The sequence below is a fragment of the Balaenoptera musculus genome, chromosome 7 (genome assembly GCF_009873245.2).
Source record: "Balaenoptera musculus isolate JJ_BM4_2016_0621 chromosome 7, mBalMus1.pri.v3, whole genome shotgun sequence".
NCBI classification, from domain to species: Eukaryota; Metazoa; Chordata; class Mammalia; order Artiodactyla; family Balaenopteridae; genus Balaenoptera; species Balaenoptera musculus.
The window spans coordinates 93,892,915-93,915,518 of NC_045791.1; the positions used below are offsets into that span (position 1 = coordinate 93,892,915).

At 44.0% G+C, this 22,604-nt stretch overlaps 1 protein-coding gene across 2 annotated transcripts in view; it reads left to right on the forward strand.

The window, feature by feature from the left end:
* ARPC2 (actin related protein 2/3 complex subunit 2) overlaps positions 1-19,994 on the forward strand; it is a 29,935-nt gene extending 9,941 nt beyond the window's left edge. The window contains exons 4-11 of one of the 2 annotated variants that reach the window (XM_036857194.1): positions 338-450; positions 4,082-4,127; positions 7,386-7,572; positions 8,222-8,315; positions 14,564-14,690; positions 16,246-16,346; positions 16,677-16,777; positions 19,534-19,994. In XM_036857194.1, coding sequence (XP_036713089.1) covers positions 338-450; positions 4,082-4,127; positions 7,386-7,572; positions 8,222-8,315; positions 14,564-14,690; positions 16,246-16,346; positions 16,677-16,777; positions 19,534-19,558 — 794 coding nt within the window. In that variant the 3' untranslated portion in view covers positions 19,559-19,994. The remainder of the gene's footprint in view (positions 1-337; positions 451-4,081; positions 4,128-7,385; positions 7,573-8,221; positions 8,316-14,563; positions 14,691-16,245; positions 16,347-16,676; positions 16,778-19,533) is intronic. The other variant, XM_036857195.1, reaches the window with a different exon arrangement.
* The last annotated feature ends 2,610 nt before the right edge of the window (positions 19,995-22,604 follow it).

The window sequence follows — 22,604 nt, forward strand, 5'->3', positions numbered from 1 at the left end:
GAAGCCATGATGAGAATAGGGGTTTGTTATACATTATATTTTATACATGTTTAAAATATATCACAATAAAGATTTTTTTTAAAAATTCTTTCAGCACCAAGCTGTGATTAAAGTAAAAATAGCTTTGTAATTTTAGAAAAGAGCAAAGAGGTAAGTACTCTGTAATTCTATCTCAGTGTTTCTGGTAACTTTCCACATGGATTTAAAATAAATGCAGTTTTACTTTTATGCCTACTTGTAAGGGAGACTTCCTTGTGGCCTGCAACATGTAGGCAGGTACTTTGAGATATTATTCCCTATTCCCAAGTTAAGCAACCTTATTTGCTTTTCCTTGCAGATTTTGATGGAGTCCTCTATCATATTTCAAATCCTAATGGAGACAAAACAAAAGTAATGGTCAGTATTTCTTTGAAATTCTACAAGGAACTTCAGGCACATGGTGCTGATGAGGTAGGTTCCACATCACTTTTCCTTGGGACTCTTGTTTCCTCCTCACCTTTTCTTGGTAGCTTGCCACTCCTAGAAGATCCACGGCACTGAGTCATCCTTACTGGCACGCGCCACTCTGGATGACTTGCTCACCTAACCAGGGGCTCTTGACTCTGTTTCCCATAGTCGTAAAGAAGGGTGTTTCCCAGAAAGAGTTTTGGTTCTTTGCTTGCCTGCTTTTTACTCTGAAGAAATAAAGATGTTCTCTAACCAATGAAAACAAAAACAGCTTTAGTTCTCAAAAAATGTAGCAAAGAATGCTTTTCCTTGACCAATACAAAAATAGCTATCACAAGACTGAGATGGGTTCTGTTCTGTTTCTGTTACATTGTGAAGCAGGTGTATAACCTCTGACCCGTTTCAAGTTTACAATCTTAATTTCTCATTTTGGAAATTTAGGCACAAATCTGCCCTTTAAATTTTTTAGTTTAATGCTCTTTAGAGCTGGCCTCTTTAAGTATCTGCTCTTCTTTATGACTACCTTAGGGGAAATAAGAAAGGGTGTCCATGCGTTATGAAACTCTTGATGGCCATGCTTTATTCACTGGCTTCTTTCAGTGGGTTTGGTTCCTGTTGAACTATGTTTGCTCTGGGGAGAGCCATTTATGGAAGAAAGAAAATGCTGTTACACCAGTGTGTGCACGTTGTGGTTGGGTCTCAAAGCAGGAAGTATGACTCAGTTCCTGAATCAGTTTTCAAATATCTTTTAGTTCTAACAAAGTAGGTTCTCCTTAATCTGGTGAATGAAGATACGGTCTGGTGAATGAAATCAGATATATTTTCTTTCTGATTAAGAGTAGTAGCTTTTGACTTATTTAAAATTTATGTAATGAAAAAGGCTGTTTGCAAAAGAGTATAATCAAAATCTTAATAATAAAAACTAAAATTGATGTTAACCATGAAGAATACCAAGAGCCATACACAGTCACTTCCCTTACTTCTTCATATGTGATTGGTTTGCCCTGTAAGTTCAAGGGTAGAGCTAAAACCTTTTCTGATTTGCCTCATAAATTCAAGGGAAGAAGGATGGTTTAGAGAATTTGTATTCAGGGTTATTTTACCTGAAAAGGAAGAGCTTCAGGAGAAAGACCTAGTCTTTTAAAGCATTTGAAAGATTATTAATTATGTAAGTGATACCGGCTGACTCTTTACCAGATGAAGAGCAAGGGGAAACAAATGGCATTAAGCTGGCCATGCATTACATGAAGTAGAAGACAACTACCTGGAAAGAACTGTTGAACATTTGAACAAACAACTAAAAAATTGTGTGATCATTCTCCCTAGATAGTCCTCTCTCTCTAAAGATCTAGGTGCAATAAGAACAGTCCTTGGGAGGGAGAGAAAGTGTTAAGCTAGATTTCTTAAATCTCCTTTCCAGTCTGTGCTTTCCTTATAGTAGAACTCCAGAACACATAGCTATTCTCGTAGGTACCACAAGGGTCAAAGAAACAGCCCCACCCACTCAAGTGGGTGGAGTACGTAACATTCGCAGTGTTGGGGCAGAGTGCACAGTAAATGGCTCCCTGGGTTGGTTAAACAGTGACCAGCCTGGGATAACCACAGGAAGCTTGTTACTTTGTCACAGGCCCTTTTTCAAAGCAGAAAGCCTCAGCCGCTGGGGTGGGAAGGTCTGATCTTCTGGTGGCTGGTTGGAAGAGGGGGCACAAATTGAAAAGTGAATCATGGTTAAAAGTTCAAGTGAAGTCAGCAGGGAAGCGCTGGCTGGTTTTGCCAGGAGGAGGGAGCAGAGGAGTTGAATGTGGTGTAATTTTGGCTCTAAAGACCTCTTAGATCTCAGAGTATTAACTTGGTAACTTGGAATTAAACTAAATCTTAGGTGCTGTGGTTTCTCCCACATCTGATTTTCCCTTCCTCCAAGTACACACAGTACAGAATTGTAGCTAGTTAAAATTGTTAATGGGATATGTGTGTTACTTTTTTTTCCCCCAGACAGTTAGGGAGAAGTGGTATATGGGACAACTGAAGGTCAACAGACTCTATGACCTTGAACCTCTCCCTTTAGTTCCTCTTCTGTAAAAGAGATACCTTACAGTGGCTGTATGGTCACCAAATAGGAACTACAAGTGGCATTATTTATCTTTTACCTTTATACAAAAAGTGTGGTCACTGATTCATGCGGTGAGGTCCACCCTATTATCCAAGTTTTGCACGTTGAGAATTTCTTCCAGCTATAGGATAATGGTTGATATGTGGAATACTAAAGAATATTTAAGAATGGGGGGAAAGAACCTACTATGTGATAATTTTTTTAAATGGTTTGCTCCTGGTTTGTTGGTTTGTTTGTTGTGTTTGCTTTAAGTAACCTAGCGAGTACATTGAAAATAAGATTAGAAGAAAAGCATCGACATTTGCTCAGATCTATTATGAGTCCCCGGATGTGGGAGATGGGCAGTGAGACCACAGGAGTGAACGAGACAGAGGCCCTGCTCACATGGACCTCCACTCTAGCGCTGCCTGTGTTCGCAGTGCTTTTCACTGGCTAGTGGGATCCTTTAAAACACACGTGCCACTCTTACAATTAAAACAAGTTTGTACTCTTGTTCATTTTTAACTTGGTAACTTGTCTTAGATTCAGTACCTCTTTTTTTGGTATCCCAGAAAATGCAAGAGGATCATTAGTGTGTTTGTGGTGGCATAGAGTTAGAAATTGGATGCCTAGAGACAAAACCCCACAGCCTGTTATACTACTGAGGGTTAATATATTGGCCTCAGTTCTACCTTCCTATAAAATAGTGATGACACCTTTCCTTCCTAAGTGTAAGGTTTTAATGAGACTTAGTAATAAGCCCTGTCTGTGTTTTGCCTCTTAAACGTATAAAGACTACTAAATACTGAGAGGTTATTAAATTCTAGTGACTTTAATATTTATTTATTTTCTGTCTTCAAATAGCTGCCTTTCTACCGCTTAATGTGTCCCATATAACATTTAAGTCAGAACTGTTGCTTCCCGAATAAAAAGTTTGTTTCTTAAACCATGTCAGCCTAGGAGCAGTTTCTACCAGGGAGAGCAGTCATACTGGCAGAGAAAAAATAAGAAGGTGTGAAAGGGGCTCTTGTTTTATCATTTACTCCAAAAAGCTGGAAAGTAGCCAGCTGTAAGGATTGGTTTTGAGAAAAAGACATTTAGAGAGTACAAGCTTCTGTGGACCCACCAGCATAAATAACTGGCTAAGATTCAGTTATCCATTGCTTTTTGTCTTTTAAAAAAAGATGATGGTGAGCTAAGTAATTTTAAAGCATACAAGATAAGCAAGCTAACTGGAATCAGTTCCCGACAGTTCTGGTTTTATCTTGTCATGTAACGGGTGTGACTGAGTCCTAAAAGAGTAAAGGGTGAACCTTGATTGAAACACAGATCCTAGACCAACCTTTTGGAGTTAATTGCAGTTGTGTGAGTGATTTGCTTGGTAACTCAGATAAATCTGCTTCCCCCTCTGTATCCAGTTTCTCATTCGCCATTTGAAAGTTAGGAAGGACGCTGGCTTAGGAAAAGCTTAGCCAGCACAGTGCTTTGAAAATAATGAAATTATCAGGGACTTTGAATTAACCTATTTGTTTTTGTGTTTTCTAGTTATTAAAGAGAGTGTACGGGAGTTTTTTGGTAAATCCAGAATCAGGTACGTAGTAATGTGAGCAGCTGTGGAATGACATAGAAAGAGACCTGTCCTTTTTTGTGCTATGCTTTTTTTAGCCAAAGGATTTCGTTTAAATGTTAATTCATCTTACAAATATTTTTGCTTGAGTTCAGTTCCCACTTCAACTCTCTCCGTAAAAATAGCTTTCAAGGGGCTTTGCATTGTCCAATAATGGTACACATTATTGTTGTAGTCACACAGAGAATTGATGTATGCCATTTTTAACATTTACTGGATAAGGCCTAATGACTCTCCCTTAATGTTTCAGCCAGAGGGCCACCTTTGTTTGCCCATGGTGATTAAAATGCCTTTTGAGAAGACTAAGCAAACATTGAGTCTCCCTCCTAGCCCCTAGTAACACCTTTGTCTGTACACTGTACATTTGGAGAAGGAAAAGCGATATTCAAAACTATTCTCACATTTTCAAGTAACAAAAATTTCAGCCCCTTTTATCTGTTCTTCTGATCAGTGATCTCTGCCTCCTTCATGGCCAGAGGTATTGGAAAGCACCATGGCTATCCTTGATTAGAACAGCTATGTTACACAGCTTTAAAGGAAGTTTAAAGTAGAAAAAAATAAACAGTATTTTTATCCCTATGATTGAATGGTAGTTTCAAATTCTGAGGTGCCTAGCCGGGCCCCCATAGTCAGGACCAAGTCGTAAGACTGTTTGAACATAATATTTGTTACTCAAATCCTATGACTGTGGTACCTTGACTAACAAATCCTTCTAAAAAGGAAGGTGTGTCTGTCTCTTTTAACAAGTTACTTTAAAAACAACAACGACATGACACCACCTCACCATTCCCATTAGAATACCTTCCTGTGACCCTTATATGCTGCTTTGGAAACAAAATATCTAATAAAGAAAAAGCACCTTTGGAATGTAACTTGCTACTAGGAGTATTTATGGATGAGAGCTTTGCACTCCTAAAGAATACTGAAATGTGTTAATCCCCAAATTGATGGTACAAATGTATCTCAGAAATAAAAGCCAAAAGATAAATAACACTGTAGGCTTTAAGAGGAATCAAGGAATTTCAGAAAGAAAGAAAAAAAAGAACTAGAGCAGAGAAAGCATAAAGGAACTCTTGGACTTGCTTGTCACTGCTCAGATCCTAAAATCTATCAGAACAAGCGGAGTATAACTCGGAGAGCTTATGTTTCTGTCTCTGGGCCTTTTCTTCCACTTCCTGTGCTAAAGCACACACTACCAAATTGCAGACCTTGTGTTCAGACAAGTGCAAAGTATAAAAACATGTGAAGGTAGCATGTCTCTTCCTCTTTTTCTATGGATTTATCTAGGCAAGTTTGGAAAACTCAGCAGGGCATACTAGATTTTCACTTTTCTTCATTTTCAGTATGTTCTGTTCATCATGTCAGAAGCCGTACTTAAGTCTGGCTTCAGTTATAGTTTTATTTAGTTTGTTTTATTTGGCTTCTTAAAACTAAGCAAACCTCAAGTTTAAATATTTTCTTTTTTAATCTAATCTTGTGGTCTATTTGTTTATCTGGTTTTCAGGTATCCAAAATGGAATGGTGATTGGTATTATTTAATATTGGAGTGCCAAAAATGTGCTAAGCACTGTCTAGAACAGAGATTTAGATAGCCAGCCAGTGCTCTCAGTGAGGATGGATCCAACAAAAAACACAGACCCCAGGAATGCTTTTGGGAAGAAATTAAATAGTAACAAAGTATAAAGGTCTAAGATACTTGGAAATGTAAAATCTATACAGTTCTGGCAAAATTATTCCCATCAGTTGTCTAGAATATGAAATGATCCTCAGTGATGTACAGATACTCTTGCAGAATCATCTGTAGGCTTTTGCGCAGGTATTAATCACTGGATTATAAAATAAAGCATCCCAGCCTTGTTGGAATTTGTACTGGACACGCTATAAAGGAGGCAGAATAGTGTAGTGGTCAGTACACTCAGATTTCAGTCCCTGTTCTGCCCTGTTTATTGATGACCTGCTATGTTCCAGGCACTTTAAATACTGTGTGTTCTTTTAATTCTCCCAGCAGCCTCCCCCAACTCACCACCCCTTTTTTTAACAGATGCAGGAATTGTAGAAGTTAGGCAATTTGTCCAAGGCCAGAAGTGTCAAGGCCAGGATTTGGACCCAGTTTTTGTTCAGCTCAAAAAAGAGTTGCCTCCACCTTTATATCATGCTGCATTTGGCCTGGCACTTTGCTTCTTTGAACCTCTTTTTCCCTCTAAAATGAGAATAACCATATTCTGGCCTACCTATTTCGAAGAATTCTTTTTTTTTTTTTTTTTTTTAATTTTATTTATTTATTTATTTATTTTATTTTTGGCTGCGTTGGGTCTTCGTTGCTGCACGCGGGCTTTCTCTAGTTGCAGCGAGAGGGGGCTACTCTTCGTTGAAGTGCGCGGGCTTCTCATTGTGGTGGCTTCTCTTGTGGAGCACGGGCTCTAGGCGCGCGGGCTTCAGTAGTTGCGACATGCAGGCTCAGTAGTTGTGGCTTGCAGGCTGTAGAGCGTAGGCTCAGTAGTTGTGGCGCACGGGCTTAGTTGCTCTGCGGCATGTGAGATCTTCCCGGACCAGGACTCAAACCCGTGTCCCCTGTATTGGCAGGTGGATTCTTAACCACTGCGCCACCAGGGAAGTCCCCAAAGAATTCTTATGGAGATCAAATGAAGTCAAATATTTTAAATCACCTTGAAAATTTTACAGGGTACACAAATCTATTGGGGAGGTATATGTACCCTTTTTTTTTTTCCTTTTTAGGTTTTTTCCCCTACCTTCACCCTCAGGGTTTGCAATGGCATGTAAGCGGGTATATTTTATTATCAAAAAGCAACCCAACTGCTGGCCGTGTTGGCACTTGGCATGTTAAACCTCAGAGAAAAATATGTAACTCATATTATAGCTTGATAGCATCTTCAGCCCCCTTCACAGCTGTGTCTGGAACATTAAATTTCTAATGAAAGTTCCAGGATTATGACTTCCTCCTATTCCTTATTTGTAATCAGTCATCTTTGATATTGATTCAAATTTTTGCATAGTATCCGTTAATTAGCTATATATATATTTACAGTAATTCTGCAAGAATTAAGATTTTTTATTTCATCTCATTTGCCCTTTGAAGTAGATGGGAATGGACAGCTTTCTACCTGGGTTAAAAGTATAGACATTGAGACAAAATAAAATGTCATTAGAACCTGTAAAGTTTTTTTTAATATAATTGTTGGGTGTTTTTTTCTTCCCCTCCAGGATACAATGTCTCTTTGCTATATGACCTTGAAAATCTGCCGGCGTCCAAGGATTCCATCGTGCATCAGGCTGGCATGTTGAAACGAAACTGTTTTGCCTCTGTCTTTGAGAAATATTTCCAATTCCAAGAAGAGGGCAAGGAAGGAGAGAACAGGGCAGTTATCCATTATAGGGATGATGAGACCATGTGAGTATAGAATTTGGTCCTGAAGCCTGGCGTGGCTGTCACGCGTGCTTACTGAAAGTCATTCGGCTAAGTCAAACCTTAAACTCTATTGTGTGAATCCCCCGAAGTGTGTTTCTCATAAAATTTTTTAACCCAGGATGTAAGTGTTGGGGGGGAAAGGCCACTTCTCCTTGTCTCCAGATACTGAAAGTTGGCAGAAGATGAAAAGAGAATCCAGTGCTTTCCTTGAAGGCACCACCATTTTGAGTCCCCTTCAGTAGTATAGCTGGATAATCGGGAGGCAGAGGGTGACCGTAGGTTCTGTGTTGTTGCAACTCTTGGATCATCTGCATGCTATGAGTCTCACAGTGTATAAAGAAATACATTCTTTAAAGTGGAATTCTGAGAATCACTAACTCTAGATTCCATGTCGTAGCATATAGACAAGTTAATAACATCCACTTTGGGTGATTTTCATCTCTTGCCTCACATAGGGCATGTGTTTATTATACTGACTTTGTTGGCCATAAATACTTAGTCTCACTGGCACACCTTGTTTTATGAATTAGCAGATTCGTGACTTTACCCTCCTACTTCACTTGTAGAGCAAGTTCTTGACAAAACCCTGTTCTGGTTCCGTACTCACTCTCATGGGTTTTGTTTCCCTCAGGTATGTTGAGTCTAAAAAGGACAGAGTCACAGTAGTCTTCAGCACAGTGTTTAAGGATGACGACGATGTGGTCATTGGAAAGGTGTTCATGCAGGTATGGAGCAGACATCTTGGGGCGGAACCATGGCCTGGTGACTTACACCTTGTTATCAAAGCACACCATGAGCATAGAAAAGAACTGGCAGCTCATTTGATGCTGGAACTTGTTGAAGATTTAATTAAACAGCCCCCATCAAACTCACTGAATTTTTTTTCTTAGTGGGTTTAGCCCTTTTGCAGGACTGGACTAGAGGGTGAATTGAGTATTAAACATACTAACAAAATGACTGAATATTAAGCATCCTTCCTGCCGTGGGGTCTTTGATTTAAAGCTTGGTCACATTTCCTGCCCTCTTATGTTTCCTCAAGTTTCTAGCAGGGTCTACTGGCTTGGCTTAGTCCCAAATAAAGTCTTTTCGGAATGGAAGCTAGAGAAAATTCTTAAGTAGTAGGTAATGCATTAATACGGTAGAGTTGTCGAACTGACAGTGAAGAGACGGGGTCTGAGTTTGACCGAGGTCCCCATGGAGGGAGTGCCTCCCTCAGAAGAAGCTCATCTACTAGAAGAATAATGAGGTTTAGCAGGACATTTTGTAATTGGATTTCTGGTGTGGTTGGACTCAGGTCTGACACAATACACCCGTCGTGGCTTTGTCATGCTGTCTGCTAACCAGTTGCTGGCTTTAGGATGTGAGAGCTCATTGGTGAGTGGTATCCTGGCTGGTTTCTTCTGAGATGGCTCAGCATTCAAAATCTAGTACAGTGGTTAAATTTCAAAAAACTTTTTACGTTCATTCTGTTCCTTAGCAGGGTGATGAGATTTAAGAATTCTGGGACAGAATCTCTTTTGCCAGGTTGAGTTGAAAGACAGTTGTGCTTAATATAGTGAGAATACTTTATGTGTAGCCATTCTAATTGGCTAGGGAAATCTTCAAAAGGGATATTCTCAATTTGATCCATCTGTAGTGGCTTTTTGGTTTTTTTTTGTTTTTATAAATTTATTTATTTTTGGCTGTGTTGGGTCTTTGTTGCTGTGCGCGGTCTTTCTCTAGTTGCGGCGAGTGGGGGCTACTCTTTGTTGCCGTGCGCGGGCTTCTCATTGCGGTGGCTTCTCTTGTTGCAGAGCATGGGCTCTAGGCGTGCGGGCTTCAGTAGTTGTGGCTCGCAGGCTCTGGAGCACAGGCTCAGTAGTTGTGGCGCACGGGTTTAGTTGCTCTGCGGCATGTGGGATCTTCCCGGACCAGGGATTGAACCCACGTCCCCTGCATTGGCAGGTGGATTCTTAGCCACTGTGCCACCAGGGAAGCCCATGTAGTGGCTTTTTGTGTTTAAGCTAATTAATCAGAACTAATTTTGTAGTCCCTGTGCAGAAAAATTGGAATATTGACACAGCATTTTGAGAGTACTCAACTTACGAAAGTGTGTGTGTATGTACATAAATATATAGATATGTATATCTTGGGTCCTAAATGTAAGCCTCAGGCAGGCATTTCATGTGTTTCTATGCAGAATTGACAGAGGAATTAAACGCAGTAGCTCAGAAATTGGGCTAAATCCAGACTGACAAGCTAATTTTAAAAGCTATGAACTATATATTTCGATTTGGCTGTTTTTTACCAGTCTTGTTCATTTATTCCAGACGGCAATCTTAACTTATTTTATACTTTAAACAGATCTTATCTGGAGAGTATACTGGAGATTTGTTCCTTAGATTTTGTGGTGTTCTTTTTATACGTGACTTAAGCTCTCCCTCAAAGTACATGTGGTAGGGCACTTGTCTAAAAGGAAAAAAAAAGTTTGCATTTTTTTTTATATAAATTTATTTATTTATTTATTTTTTTGGCTGCGTTGGGGTCTTCGTGCTCTGCGCGTGGGTTTTTCTCTAGTTGCCGCGAGCAGGGGGCTACTCTTCGTTTGCGGTGCACGGGCTTCTCAATGCGTTGGCTTCTCTTGTTGCAGAGCACGGCTCTAGGCCCGCGGGCTTCAGTAGTTGTGGCTCGTGGGCTCTAGAGAGCAGGCTAAGTAGTTGTGGCACACGGGCTTAGTTGCCCCATGGCATGTGGGATCTTCCTGGACCAAGGCTCGAAACCTGTGTCCCCTGCACTGGCAGGCGGACTCTCAACCACTTTGCGCCACCAGGGAAGCCCCAAAGTCTGCATTCTTGCACTGACAGTTTCTCAGTGAGTGGACGGGCCTGGCAACCATGTAGAAGGCAATGCTCAGGAAGCCATCCGCCCTGCCTCCCTCTCCAAACTCAAAGCCTGGGGTAATTTATTTGAAATGACCGTAGAAACCTGGCTTATTTTGCTGGTTTTCCCCCTCCAGAATAATCATCTGATCATTGTCCTGGGCCTAGCTGTTTTAAATTTCTAGGAGAAGGGAGAACAGTGGATGCCCAGCACAGAGTGTTGTGACCTGGGGAGGCTGTTTGAAGTTCCTTGTGGTCACTAGTCTGCTTGCTGTGGGTCTTTGTTTTCTCATTCTGGCATGCACCTCCAACCTGGTCAGAACACAATCCCTGCTTTTGTCATTTGGCAGGCAGACTTGGAGGGATGCTTATTGCTGCCATAAGGAAAAAAACAGGGAGTATCCATTACCCACTCATAAGGATCTCCTAGTGCTCGGCTTTGGGGCATTATCTTTGTAGGCATATGAGCTGAGCACCAGGGAAAATCTGGTAGACATCCTCATTTCAACGCTTATTACGTGAAAAGCAATAGGAACAATAGTTACCCTTTTGGACATTGGAGTATGGTGAACTAGGATTTTTTTATATTATTAGATCTTTAAGTTAGTTCAGTAAGTAACTAAGAGAAGTTAAGTGGAAACCACTGGTTCCTCCATGTTCAGAGACAAAGACAGAAACAATTTGCCTCTTAGGCAATTGTGAAGATGCCCCTTTTGAGGCCCCTTGCTACCTGTATACGTGTGGGGTTATATCTATAGGATGTTTTCCTGAACTGGGAACACTGATTCAAAGTGAGTAATTTTGGAAGGTATTGCCAAACTCTTCTCCATAGAAGTTGTGCCATTTTCCCTCCCACCACCAGTGCATGAGAATGTCCATTTCCCCAAAGTGTTGTTGAACTTTTGGATTTCTGCCAATCTGACAGGTTAAAAATGCTATCTACTTTTCTTATGAACAAGGTCAAAACATCTTTTTTTATGCTGAAAGCTATTTTTTTTTTTTCCCGTGAGATGTCTCTTTATGTCCCCTACGCATTTTTCTGTTGGGTTATTGATCTTCTCAATTTCTTCATATACTAGGGAGATTAGCCCTTTTTCTGTGATAAGAATTGCAAATATTTTTACCAGTTAGTCGTTAGACTTTGTGGGTTGTTTTTGTTGTTGTTTTGTTTTGTTTTTTCCCCATGCAGAACTTTATTTTCACGTAGTTAAATTGATCAACCTCTTATGGCTTCCAGATTTTGAGTCATAGTTAGAAACTCCTTCCCTACTGCAAGGTTATAAAGAAGTTTACCTGTATTATTTTCCTGGTGTTTTTATAGTTTCATATTTTACACATAAATCTTATTACCTGTGTGGAGTTTCTCTTGGTACATGGTATGAAAGGTGGATACATCTTTTTTTCTAAGTGGCTACCCACTGGTCCCAGCAGCAATTATTTAAAAGCCCATGTTTACACTACTGATTTTAAGATGCTGCCTTTATCATATACTAAATTTCTGTGTATATTTGGGTTTATTCTAAACTTCCTGTGGTCAGTTGTGCTTTGATGGAGGAAAGAAATAGTATTGTGATGCTCAAAAGACATCCCAGCTGGAGGGAGAAAAACGAGGTAGTATTGCTGATACATATGTAACAAGGACACTAAGGAAAAGAGAGCTGCTGGTTGGTGGGTTGATTGGCTTTTAAGTGTTATGTAAGAGAGAAAACCAAGGAGAAACATGAGATTGCCTAAAGGATAGCCCCAAATCAGAAGTATATTGTTAACCAAGTCTGCAATGTTTGAAATGTATCACTTTCCATATACAGAACTGTTGAAATACTGCCAAGTCACCACAGGCTTACAAATACTCCAGCTGGTTGTGAATGCCACGTGTACCAGTGAACTGGAGCCTTCAGGAAGCTTACTAAACACAAGAAAATACTGGCGGGCAGTTATTATCTGTTCTGTTTCCCCACCCCGAGGCTAAAGAGGAAAACTGATAGAAGTTAGAGAACCTCCCAACCCAGTCGCAGGATGAGAGGTATTTTCTAGAGAAGGGCAATCTCAGAAGCTTTGCTTTAAGAATTTCCATTTTGAATGATCTTGGATCCTTCCCTCCCTCTCCAAGTATTTTTCCTTTGGGGAACAAAATTCAAAGGGGAGCTAACCTAACCCAGTGATGTTAATTTATTTCCCACCAACCTTTAGAAGCCACGCAGTGAGCTCAGGAGGCAGGGTTGGTGAACAGGCGAGATCCCAGACTGGGCATTAGACCCCCTCAGGTGTTATCCTTCCTCATTTACTGAAGGCTTGCTGATCAGTGTGTATTCTCCTACCTGCAAGTGGAAACATAGTCCCTGCTCCTTTACAGTGTCCTGACACTGACACTGAAGTCAGCTAGGGTAGAGGTGCTTTCTTTCATTCAGCAAGCCATGTGCTAGACAGCCTCTTTGAAGGGCAGAGGACTACATACAGAGATGAATAAAAGCAGGATCCTTGGCTTGAGGAGCTTACAACCTGGTGGGGAAGGCAGATGCATTAATGAATAGTGAAGTATCACAGTAGAGGTTTGTAGAAAAGAACGGGAACCCCGAGGGGAGAGCAGCCAGCTACCCCCAGGCTACTGGAGAAGAGGTCATATCTGAGCAGCAGTAGAAGAGCCTTGCAGACCAGATGGCTGTATAACATGCTTTCAGTGTACTCATAAAACTCAGAGACCTTGGAAAGCCTTTGGTTCCATCCTTCTGCCATCACTCAGAGAATTTGGATCGTCGGTTTTACCGGCATTGCTGGAAAATCTAGTCCTGTTCTTGCAGATCTGGGTTGAGACAGGGATGCCTTGTATCACTTGTCTATTTACACAGGAATGTATGGATTGGGAAAGCTTGAGATGTGGAGATTAGAACATGGAAGGAATGGCCTGGTTTTTACTTCCTTAGGCATTTTTCTGTAGTTTGGTGAGGGTGGATACATTTTGTCAAGGGTGAGCTCTTACGCAGGGTGGTGGTGATTTCATCCATGGCCATTCTAGAGCGAGAATCAAAAGTCGGACTTCCAATTCTCATGTCACACAGTCTCCTTTTCTCAGTGAACACTAAGACAGCTCAGCTTCTTTAACAAAGTTGTCTTCTCCCAAGAAGGGCTTAAATTTGGTCTAAAGTTCTCATTGATGAATTCTAAACAGTAACAGGGTCTAAGTTACCTCAGTGAAACAAGACTTGTGCAAAGGCTCAGACCCCAGAGAAAGCATAGTATTCGTGAAACTGGAAGAAGTGGAGGTGGGGTGAGAGGAGGAATGAAAAATTGGTCAGCTCATAAGGGGCTTTGTGTGCAACGGTTAAATGAGTTAAGACTTCAACTCGAAGTCTTTTTTTTTTTTTGGCTGCGTGGGGACTACTCTTCGTTGCGGTACGCAGGCTTCTCATTGTGGTGGGTTCTCGTTGCGGAACACGGGCTCTAGGCACCGGGCTTCAGTAGTTGCAGCACTCGGGCTCAGTAGTTGCGGCACACGGGCCCTGGAGCACACGGGCTTCAGCAGTTGCGGCTCACGGGCTTAGTTGCTCCGCGGCATGTGGGATCTTCCTGGATCAGGGATTGAACCCATGTCCCCTGCATTGGCAGGCGGATTCTCAACCACTGCACCATCAGGGAAGTCCCCAGCTTGAAGTCTTAATCAAGGTAAAGCTTGGGTTCCATTCGCCCAGAAATTTTTTAGATTTCCTGAAAAATGTAACCTCTTTTCACGTTAAATCAAAAGAGACTAACAAGCAGTAGTCATTATCCTGAATGTCATCTGGTTCTCCCAGTGCTTTGCAATTTGTTGTCTGTTTAGTCTCAGAAAGTAATTTTATCACCTGTGTTCTTCCAAACAAGAGAAAGGCAAAGGATTAACAGTGCTTTTCCACACTCATTGAAGATCGGACTTGTTAAGTACTTTGTGATCTCTCCTCTGAATCTGAAGTGCATTGATAGCAGCCAGCACTTGTAATATTTCACATTAGGTGTAGTTTATTTTTAGCCTCTGCTGGTCAGAGGGCTCAGAGGTCACACCCATAGGGCACACCCTGGAGCGTAAGTTGCCATTCATCTCACACCAGGTTCTCTTCTGGTTGCTTTTTGCTTCCTCCTGGCAGGAGTTCAAAGAAGGACGCAGAGCCAGCCACACAGCCCCACAGGTCCTCTTTAGCCACAGGGAACCTCCTCTGGAGCTGAAAGACACCGATGCCGCCGTGGGCGACAACATCGGCTACATTACCTTCGGTGAGCGGGGCGGGTGGCTGCGTTTGCGCACCTTGGTGGGTTCATAACTGCAGTTGAAGTGGTTAAGGGGGGTGGGGGCGAAAGCAGGCATATCGATCGTTCCTGTTGCCGCTGCCATGACTGTAGGAGGCGTGCCACGGGACACTAGTACAGGTCGAGTGCTATTTTTAAACAGTAATCATTTTCCTTTCTTCCCTGTTTTTCCTAAATCCTAAGGAAAAAAGTGTAGCCTGTGATATCAAGTGTGAGGAGTTAGGGCCATATAAGCATTGCTAAGCAGCTGGGTGGGAATACTGTGTCCTTTGGCGTTTCCTGGTTTTTTGCTTATTAGACCAGAGCGCCAGCCATGATTCACTTACTCCACTTTCCCCCTGAAAAAATTCACGTGCTCCCATCTCACAGTTGCTTCAGCCGAGGGGGCTGGCTCATCATTACAGCTGACGGTTTAGGATTAGCAGCTTGTTCACCCACTGCCCCAGATGCCACTAAAATGTCCCCCTTTCTGGAGTTTTCTTTAATTCACCTCAGTGCTGAAGGTGCACCAGTTTATCGAAGATGAGCGAGTTGATTTGCCAGGCTTCATTAAATCTAAGATACATTGTTTTTTCATGTTCCTCTCTGAGTTTGGCACACAGCTCACAATTCGCAGCCTGCCACAGTTTAATTTGGCAGCATCTCTCTTTATGGTACCTAAACTGATGGTAAACTTACAGTCGTTAGCATCTCAGGACCTCTGCAATGTAGTTATCTCCTGGCCTGGTGCTCTTTTTCTCTCAGGGCAAGCTGACACAGGGGTCCCACCCTTGCTTATGAGGCATTCCTTTTCATTTCAACAAACCTTTATACTCGAGGATTTTGCTTATGGTGAGACCACTGAGTAGAGTGGGTACAGAAGGTAGAGAGGACTCCAAGGAGCCAGCAGGAGAGGTGTGCGGGTCGGCCCAGGCGCAGGGCTGAGTGCCTGCCTGCACAGGGCTCCCGGGGTTGGCGGCAGGAGGGGCTTTTCTCAGCCCCCAGCCGAAGCAGCTCCTCCTGCCCATCCTCATCAAGGGCGCTCAGATCCTTCTCCCTTCCTGTTTGGTTTTATCACCACAGACTGCGTGACCTTCTGTGGATCTAGTTTCTCTGAAGACTTACTCTGCTTCAGCACCAAGGACCGAGGACAGGCAGGCTTTGTTCTCTAATCCTGATTGCCCCACAGTCCGCCCAGGTAGCCAGCAGTGTCATCCTCCAAAGGGGCTGCTGAGCTGCAGAGGCAGGAGCTCGTAGGTGCGTGGCAGGCGGCCTAGATTTCACAGCGCACAGCCAGAGAATCCAGACCCGGAATGAATGCCCGGGCCAAGCCCTTTCCCTGAGGAGCTCGGGTTTTCGACCATGATCGCCTCCATTGGCACTCACTGGCAGGAAACCCTGACAAAGCCCAGGCATAATGAGATGAGTGGACGGTCCTTAAGGAGGGAGAGATGGAGCTGACTGTAGGCTGCTGGTCTTCCCGCCCTTTGGCATTGGTGTTATTAGACCCTGACGCCTTGCCTGTCCCCCCCTCCCCGCCCAGTGCTGTTCCCTCGCCACACCAACGCCAGTGCTCGAGACAACACCATCAACCTGATCCACACGTTCCGGGACTACCTGCACTACCACATCAAGTGCTCAAAGGTGAGTGAGAGCAGCTGCAGCGCCTCAGTGTCCTGCGCTCTGGGTCATTCTCTCCGCCAGGGCTGATGCCATAGAAAGTCGTCTCTGTAGTCCAGGCTGTTGCTATGACCTCTTGTAGGTGGTTCTCGAGGCTTCAAGAAATCATGGCCTTTCTCCATCTCTCACTCACCCTTCCCCATAGCAGAGAGGTGAATATATGCTTCCTTGCATGGCCCTGTGTCAACCCTAGGGTGGATGTTCCCAGACCTTCCTGATAATTTCTGCTGATTAGAGCAAAGCTGTCTTTCTAGAAGATGACTCTGCTTCAGTACCCATTGTGTTTGCCTCCAGGCCTATATTCACACACGTATGCGGGCAAAAACATCTGACTTCCTCAAGGTGCTGAACCGTGCACGCCCAGATGCTGAGAAAAAAGAAATGAAAACAATCACGTGAGTCGCACCATCCTGCAGAAGGACCACCTTCCTCTCCTAAGCTCACCAAGAAGGAGGTAGCGGTGTCGGTGGCCCAGGTGTCTGGGCAGTAGCTGCATGTGAGGCAGACAGGGTTGGGCCTGTAGCTGCCCAGCAGACTAAAGATGGGACACACAGGTTTTCGCTTCTCAGTGGGTTTCCTTGTTTCTACATCTTTATGAGCGAGGAGAGTGGCAGCTAGGATAAAACACAGAGGGACCTTTTTACTGACATCAGCTGTGTTCTCTTTGGGCCTGGGTTGAGGGGCCAGTCTTGTCCTTCTCAGGGTCTTCTTGGAGAAATGAAGTAATTTGCTTAAGGACATTTAGTTGAGTAAATAGGCCTGGAACCACCCCTGAGTGTTCTTTTTCCTGGTCCACTTCGCGGCAGGAATTTTACATGGAGAGGAAGTTACCTTTATCAGGGATGGAGATGATGAGAGCCCTAAATGGTGTGAAGCTCTGCATGCAGGAGGCCAGCATGGTCTGAGGCCTGGGGATTTGGGTCTGTGCCAGGTGCCAGATCTTGGGTCCCCCTCTGGTGAAGTTTAGGCAGTCCTGTTCTCCAGATAGGGTAATAAGTGCTGATCTGCTGTCTTTTGTGCCCACTGAATTAAAAATCTTGAGGTGAACTAAGCCTACCCACAACCCTCACAGCCAGTGCACTTGCCAACACCCCGTAATCTTGGGGGTAACCTTCAGTAGGTATGGTGTGCCTAGGGGTTCAGGCTCCTTCCCCTGGCCTCTTCTACCAAGCTCGTTTCTGCTGCCATTCAACAGGATGAGAGAGGTGTCTGACTCTTGGTTGCCTGCGCAGAGGGTTTTTAATCTCAGACATTTATACAGAACAAGTTCAGTCACCCCTGCCTTCTTTAGGCTTTAGAGGCTGCCTGTCTCTCGTTAGGAAATTGGTACCAAAGGCCTTTCTCTGTAATAGCTCCGCCCGCTGCCCAGAGCCAGCGGAGTGTTCAGGCCACAGCTCAATCCTCTGCTTAGAGAGAGCTGTCCACGTGTCATGGCAGTATCATTCCTTCTACTGTGGCATAGCCACAGATGCCAGCTTCGTGGCATACCCTAAAATAGGCAGAACTCACAAGGTGGGGAGGCAGAAGGGTGTGTGCCCTGGGGCACGCACGCTCTCGCTGCCCTGCAGAACCTTGCCTCCGTCCTGGAGTTTACAGGTCCCCCTTTCCCTGCTTGCTTCTCTCACCCACACCACTTTGGTGACCTTGAGTGTGAGGCAGCCAATTTTGTGCCACTTTCAGGGCCCAGTGAAGAGACAGGCAGTTCAGTAGAGGCCAGGAGGTGAGCCAGCAGAAGGCAGCCTGACCTGGCCAGCCTGTCGCCCACCGAACAGGAAGGCTGGGCATCATGAGCTGCCTGTCCATTCAGGAGAAGGGCCCACCAGGCGGCCACCACCCAGTGTCTCCCTGCAGGGCTTCTCCCCTGCCCTGTTAACACAGCCAGCAGCGGTCTTGGGGGGTCATTGCAAAGCGAGTGCAGTGGACAGAGGGCAGGGACAATTCCCTGTCTTGATGGGGGACTGGGAAAAGATGAATCCTTGAAATGAGCAAATTGTCCATAAACCTCCTTCCTGGAACTTGGGAGGAGCAGCTTTGCCTTTTTCTGTCTTGTGACGTCTTTGGCAGAGGTGGGCCCCAGAAAGGAGAAGGGCGAGGTAAACAACTGCATCCACCCTGAAAACCAGATCGTGTTCCCAAGGGGTGGGCAGGAGAAGCCAGGACCCCTGCCCTGCTGTGTGAGGTTTCAGAACCCAGAGCAGCGTGAAGGCGCGTGGCGAGTTAGAGAGAGGTGTCCACGTGTCATGGCAGTATCATTCCTTCTACTGTGGCATAGCCACAGATGCCAGCTTCGTGGCATACCCTAAAATAGGCAGGTTCTGCTATGATCAGAAGCCAGCCATCAGCACCCCACAGAACTCTGCCTGAATTGAATACACATGAGCTTTTTATTGGGGAATGGATAACAAAATATTTTAGTTTCATTTTGGGTTGGATGAGACGTTCAGGGCAGGAAAGTTTTAGCCCCTGTATTTTTGCCTCAGTTTCCCATAGTTCTCAGCTCTAGCTTCCAGGCTGCTTTACCAAATGCGCACCCCCTATCTTTGGGAACCAGCCTGTTCCCAAAGTTGGCTATTCTGGGGAAAAACTGGGTGGAACAGGACACCCCAGCTCAGGAACCTTAAGTCAGGCAAGTGTTCTGTGGCTGAGTGTAGTCACCACATGACAGCACGAAGCGCCTTTAACCGTGGAAGTTTGGAGGGTTGCTTCTTTGAACGTCCTGCCCCCATGGTGAAAGATTTAAGGAACTGCTATCTGCTAGCCCGGAAAGGTATAAACTGTGTAGGAGGACCCTAAATTCTTTACTCAGAAGAGGGTTGAGCCCAGTCTGAAATGCAAATAGGTCTAGGCCACCCAGAAATTGTGGGCAGGTGATTGTCCTGTCTAACTTGGTACATTTACTGTCCTCGTGGGCTTATTAGCACAGGTATTACCTTGGTACCCCGAGGTACTCAATAGGGAGGAAGAGCTGATGAGACATTTCTGTGAAAGCTGGACCTTAGCCCATGCCTGGAATTCCTACATACCTCTGCCTGAGGAACCTTACCACCTCGTGTTTGCTGTCTCTTCCGGGACCCCATTCCTAGCCCAGAGCATGGGGTGGACGGAAAGGTGAACAGAAACCAGCCTTCACACTTACTCTCTGCTTTTGAAGGGGGAAGACGTTTTCATCCCGCTAACTCTTGGGAACAGGAAGAGGAAGCGACTGGCAACTGAAGGCTGGAACACTTGCTACTGGATAATCGTAGCTTTTAATGTTGCACCTCTTCAGGTTCTTAAGGGATTCTCCGTTTTGGTTCCATTTTGTACACGTTTGGAAAATAATCTGCAAAAACGAGCTGTGCTTGCAAGGACTTCATGGTTCCCAAGAATTAAAAAAAAAGGAAAAAAAAGAATTCCACTTGATCAACTTAATTCCTTTTCTTAATCTTCCCTCCCTCACTCCCCTTCCCCTCCCCCTCTTTTCCAAGCTGTTTTGCTTTGCAGTATGTTACTGGTAATGAGTTGCAGGATAATGCAATCTTAACTTGTTTTCTCCTAAGTATTTGAGTTCAGAACTCCTGTATCTAAAGAAACACGGTTGGGGTCATTAATAAAGAAAATCTTTCTATCTTACACGAGAATTCACTGGGTTTCTGGACTGTGAGTCCAAACAAGAGAGGAGGAGGGATGAAGGGCGCACCAGTACTGCCCTTGAACCTGCAAACCTGCACTGGAAAAGCTTAGGTTCGGGAGCCCCCCCCACCCCCCAGCCTCCCTGTAGAGGAGAGAATGGCTCACTGGTAAGCTCTTAGTTGGCATTTCTGAGTAAACTTAAACATGCTCACTGTAAAGCTTGGTTACTAAGTCTGTCCATCTGTGGCCAAGAAGCTCGCAGGACAGTGACAGGCACTTTATAATGTGTTTTCTGGTGAAGTCTTTTATCTTGAATAATGTATAACGTTTCCCCAAACGTGTTTCATGGTGTGTGTGGTTCTGCAGGTCATTGTGGGTCTAATGCAAACAACTGGGCACAGTTTCTTTGTCGCACAAGAGCCAATAGCCTGGCACTCCACAAAACTCACTGTGGGAGATGCTAACCTAATAAACAGGACAGAGCCTAGCGAGGTAGCCTGCTGTCCCCACTGATCCCTAAAATACAGTTGGTTCAGAAAGTTTGCTTGGTAAAGAAAAGAACTTTAGGGGCACCTGAAATGGTCTAAGGGTGACCCTAATGGTTTCTACCTTCTTGCTTCCCCTTTTAACTTGTCTCCATCAAGTTCAGTGTGTTTCAAACTGGTTTGAGACTGCTAATGAATTGCGAAATGTCCTGACGTTTTTATTTCCTAAACTATTGTGAGATACTTGTACATTCACTGCAGTTATAAGAAATAGTACAGAAATTCCGTAGTACAATATCACAGCCAGGAAGTTGACATTGATACAGTCCCAGCCTTGCTCAGATTTCACCAGTTTTGCATACACTCATTTGGGTGTGTGTGTGTGTGTGTGTTGTGTTTTCCGTGCATTTTTTTTCACGTGTGACTTCAACGTTTTTAAAAAATAGAATAGTATATATATACTAATCAGAATGCATCACTCCTATTAAGGGTAAGTACTGATTTTGAAATACATTTTAATTATAGACATGTTGACTAGATTGTAAAAATGTCTTTTTTACTGTGGGTCATGGTCAGATTTAAAAGCAACAGGTCAGGGGCTTCCCTGGTGGCGCAGTGGTTGAGAATCTGCCTGCTAATGCAGGGGACATGGGTTCGAGCTCTGGTCTGGGAAGGTCCCACATGCCGCGGAGCAATTAAGCCCGTGAGCCACAACTACTGAGCCTGCGCGTCTGGAGCCTGTGCTCCGCAACAAGAGAGGCCGCGACAGTGAGAGGCCTGCCCACGCACCGCGATGAAGAGTGGCCCCCGCTCGCCGCAGCTGGAGAAAGCCCTCGCACAGAAACGAAGACCCAACACAGCCAAAAATAAATAAATTTATAAAAAAAAAAAAAAAAAAAAAGCAACAGGTCATTTAGTCATCCTGGCTTCGTTTTACTCAGGATCAGTTACGTTCCCATCCCCTCAACAAATATGTGCCCCGGAGAGTGCTGTCCCCTTGGTGGGGCTGACCATGACTTTCAGTGGAGAGAGTCCACCGCATCGAGTCTTCCCAGTGTTTTCCTGGGATGTGGCGCCTCATCACCTACTTCTGGTGGATGGAAAACTGGGCTAAACTAGATCTATTGAGAGACGGTGACATAGATGTGTTCTGTACCCCAGGAGCTATTGAAGGGGTTTGCAAGGGTAATTTTGGCCAGAAGTTGTTTTTGCTGTCCTGCTGACTTTAGAACATAACTCCTTAGTAAGTTGGAACTCACTGTATTTTGCCAATAATGGGGATCAGATTTCTGAAAAGTGCTGTAAATGGCAAAACCAAAGTTGCTTAGAAAATATGGAGTTAGGAGAAAAGGAGGCATTAAATATTTTTTAATAAACCCTAAGGAATTGTCTTAATTCCAAGACTTTGACAGCATAAAAACCCATGCTGGTGAAAACCCCTCTCCAGACTTGCTCCTTTGTCTTCATCTATTTCCAGGGCACACTTAACTCTTTCTCAAGGACCCTCCGTCCCCTTTGTGGACAAAGGTGCACTGTAACTTCAGCCAAAGCCCATAGAATTGTAGGAGGAGGGAGGTCTCAAGCTGAGGGTCAGCATGCTGAGAGGATGTGGGCGTTGAAAAACGAGATCTAGTCTCAATTGCTGCTGATTTGCAGCCTTACCCTAAAGGTCCATACCTGGGAGGTATAGATGAGCTGGGATATAAGCCAGAGAGGTGGAAACTGTTTAAGACAGACCTGGGTTTGAATCCATGTTCCACCACTTAATAGCTATGTGACTGGGTAAATTTCTTAATCTGAGCCCCAATGGCCTCATCTTTGGTTGGACATGACACCACCTATTTCACAGGGCTCTTAAAAGGAATAGAGAACAGAAAATAAGTGCCTATCACATTGTAGGCATTTATAATGTCTATAATTATCATTGATAACACCGTCTAATAAATCTTAGTTACATTCTTGTACTCTTAAGAGGATCAGAGTGGCAGGACTGCTGAGAAGCCAAGTCCAGCATAAACCAAGGTCATTCTGCCTTGGGGTTTTTCAGGTCCTCACCAAAAACGGTGATATTTTTCACTGTTTGGTGGCCCTCAAACTGCAGCGTGGGGTGAGAAGGGTGTTGGTG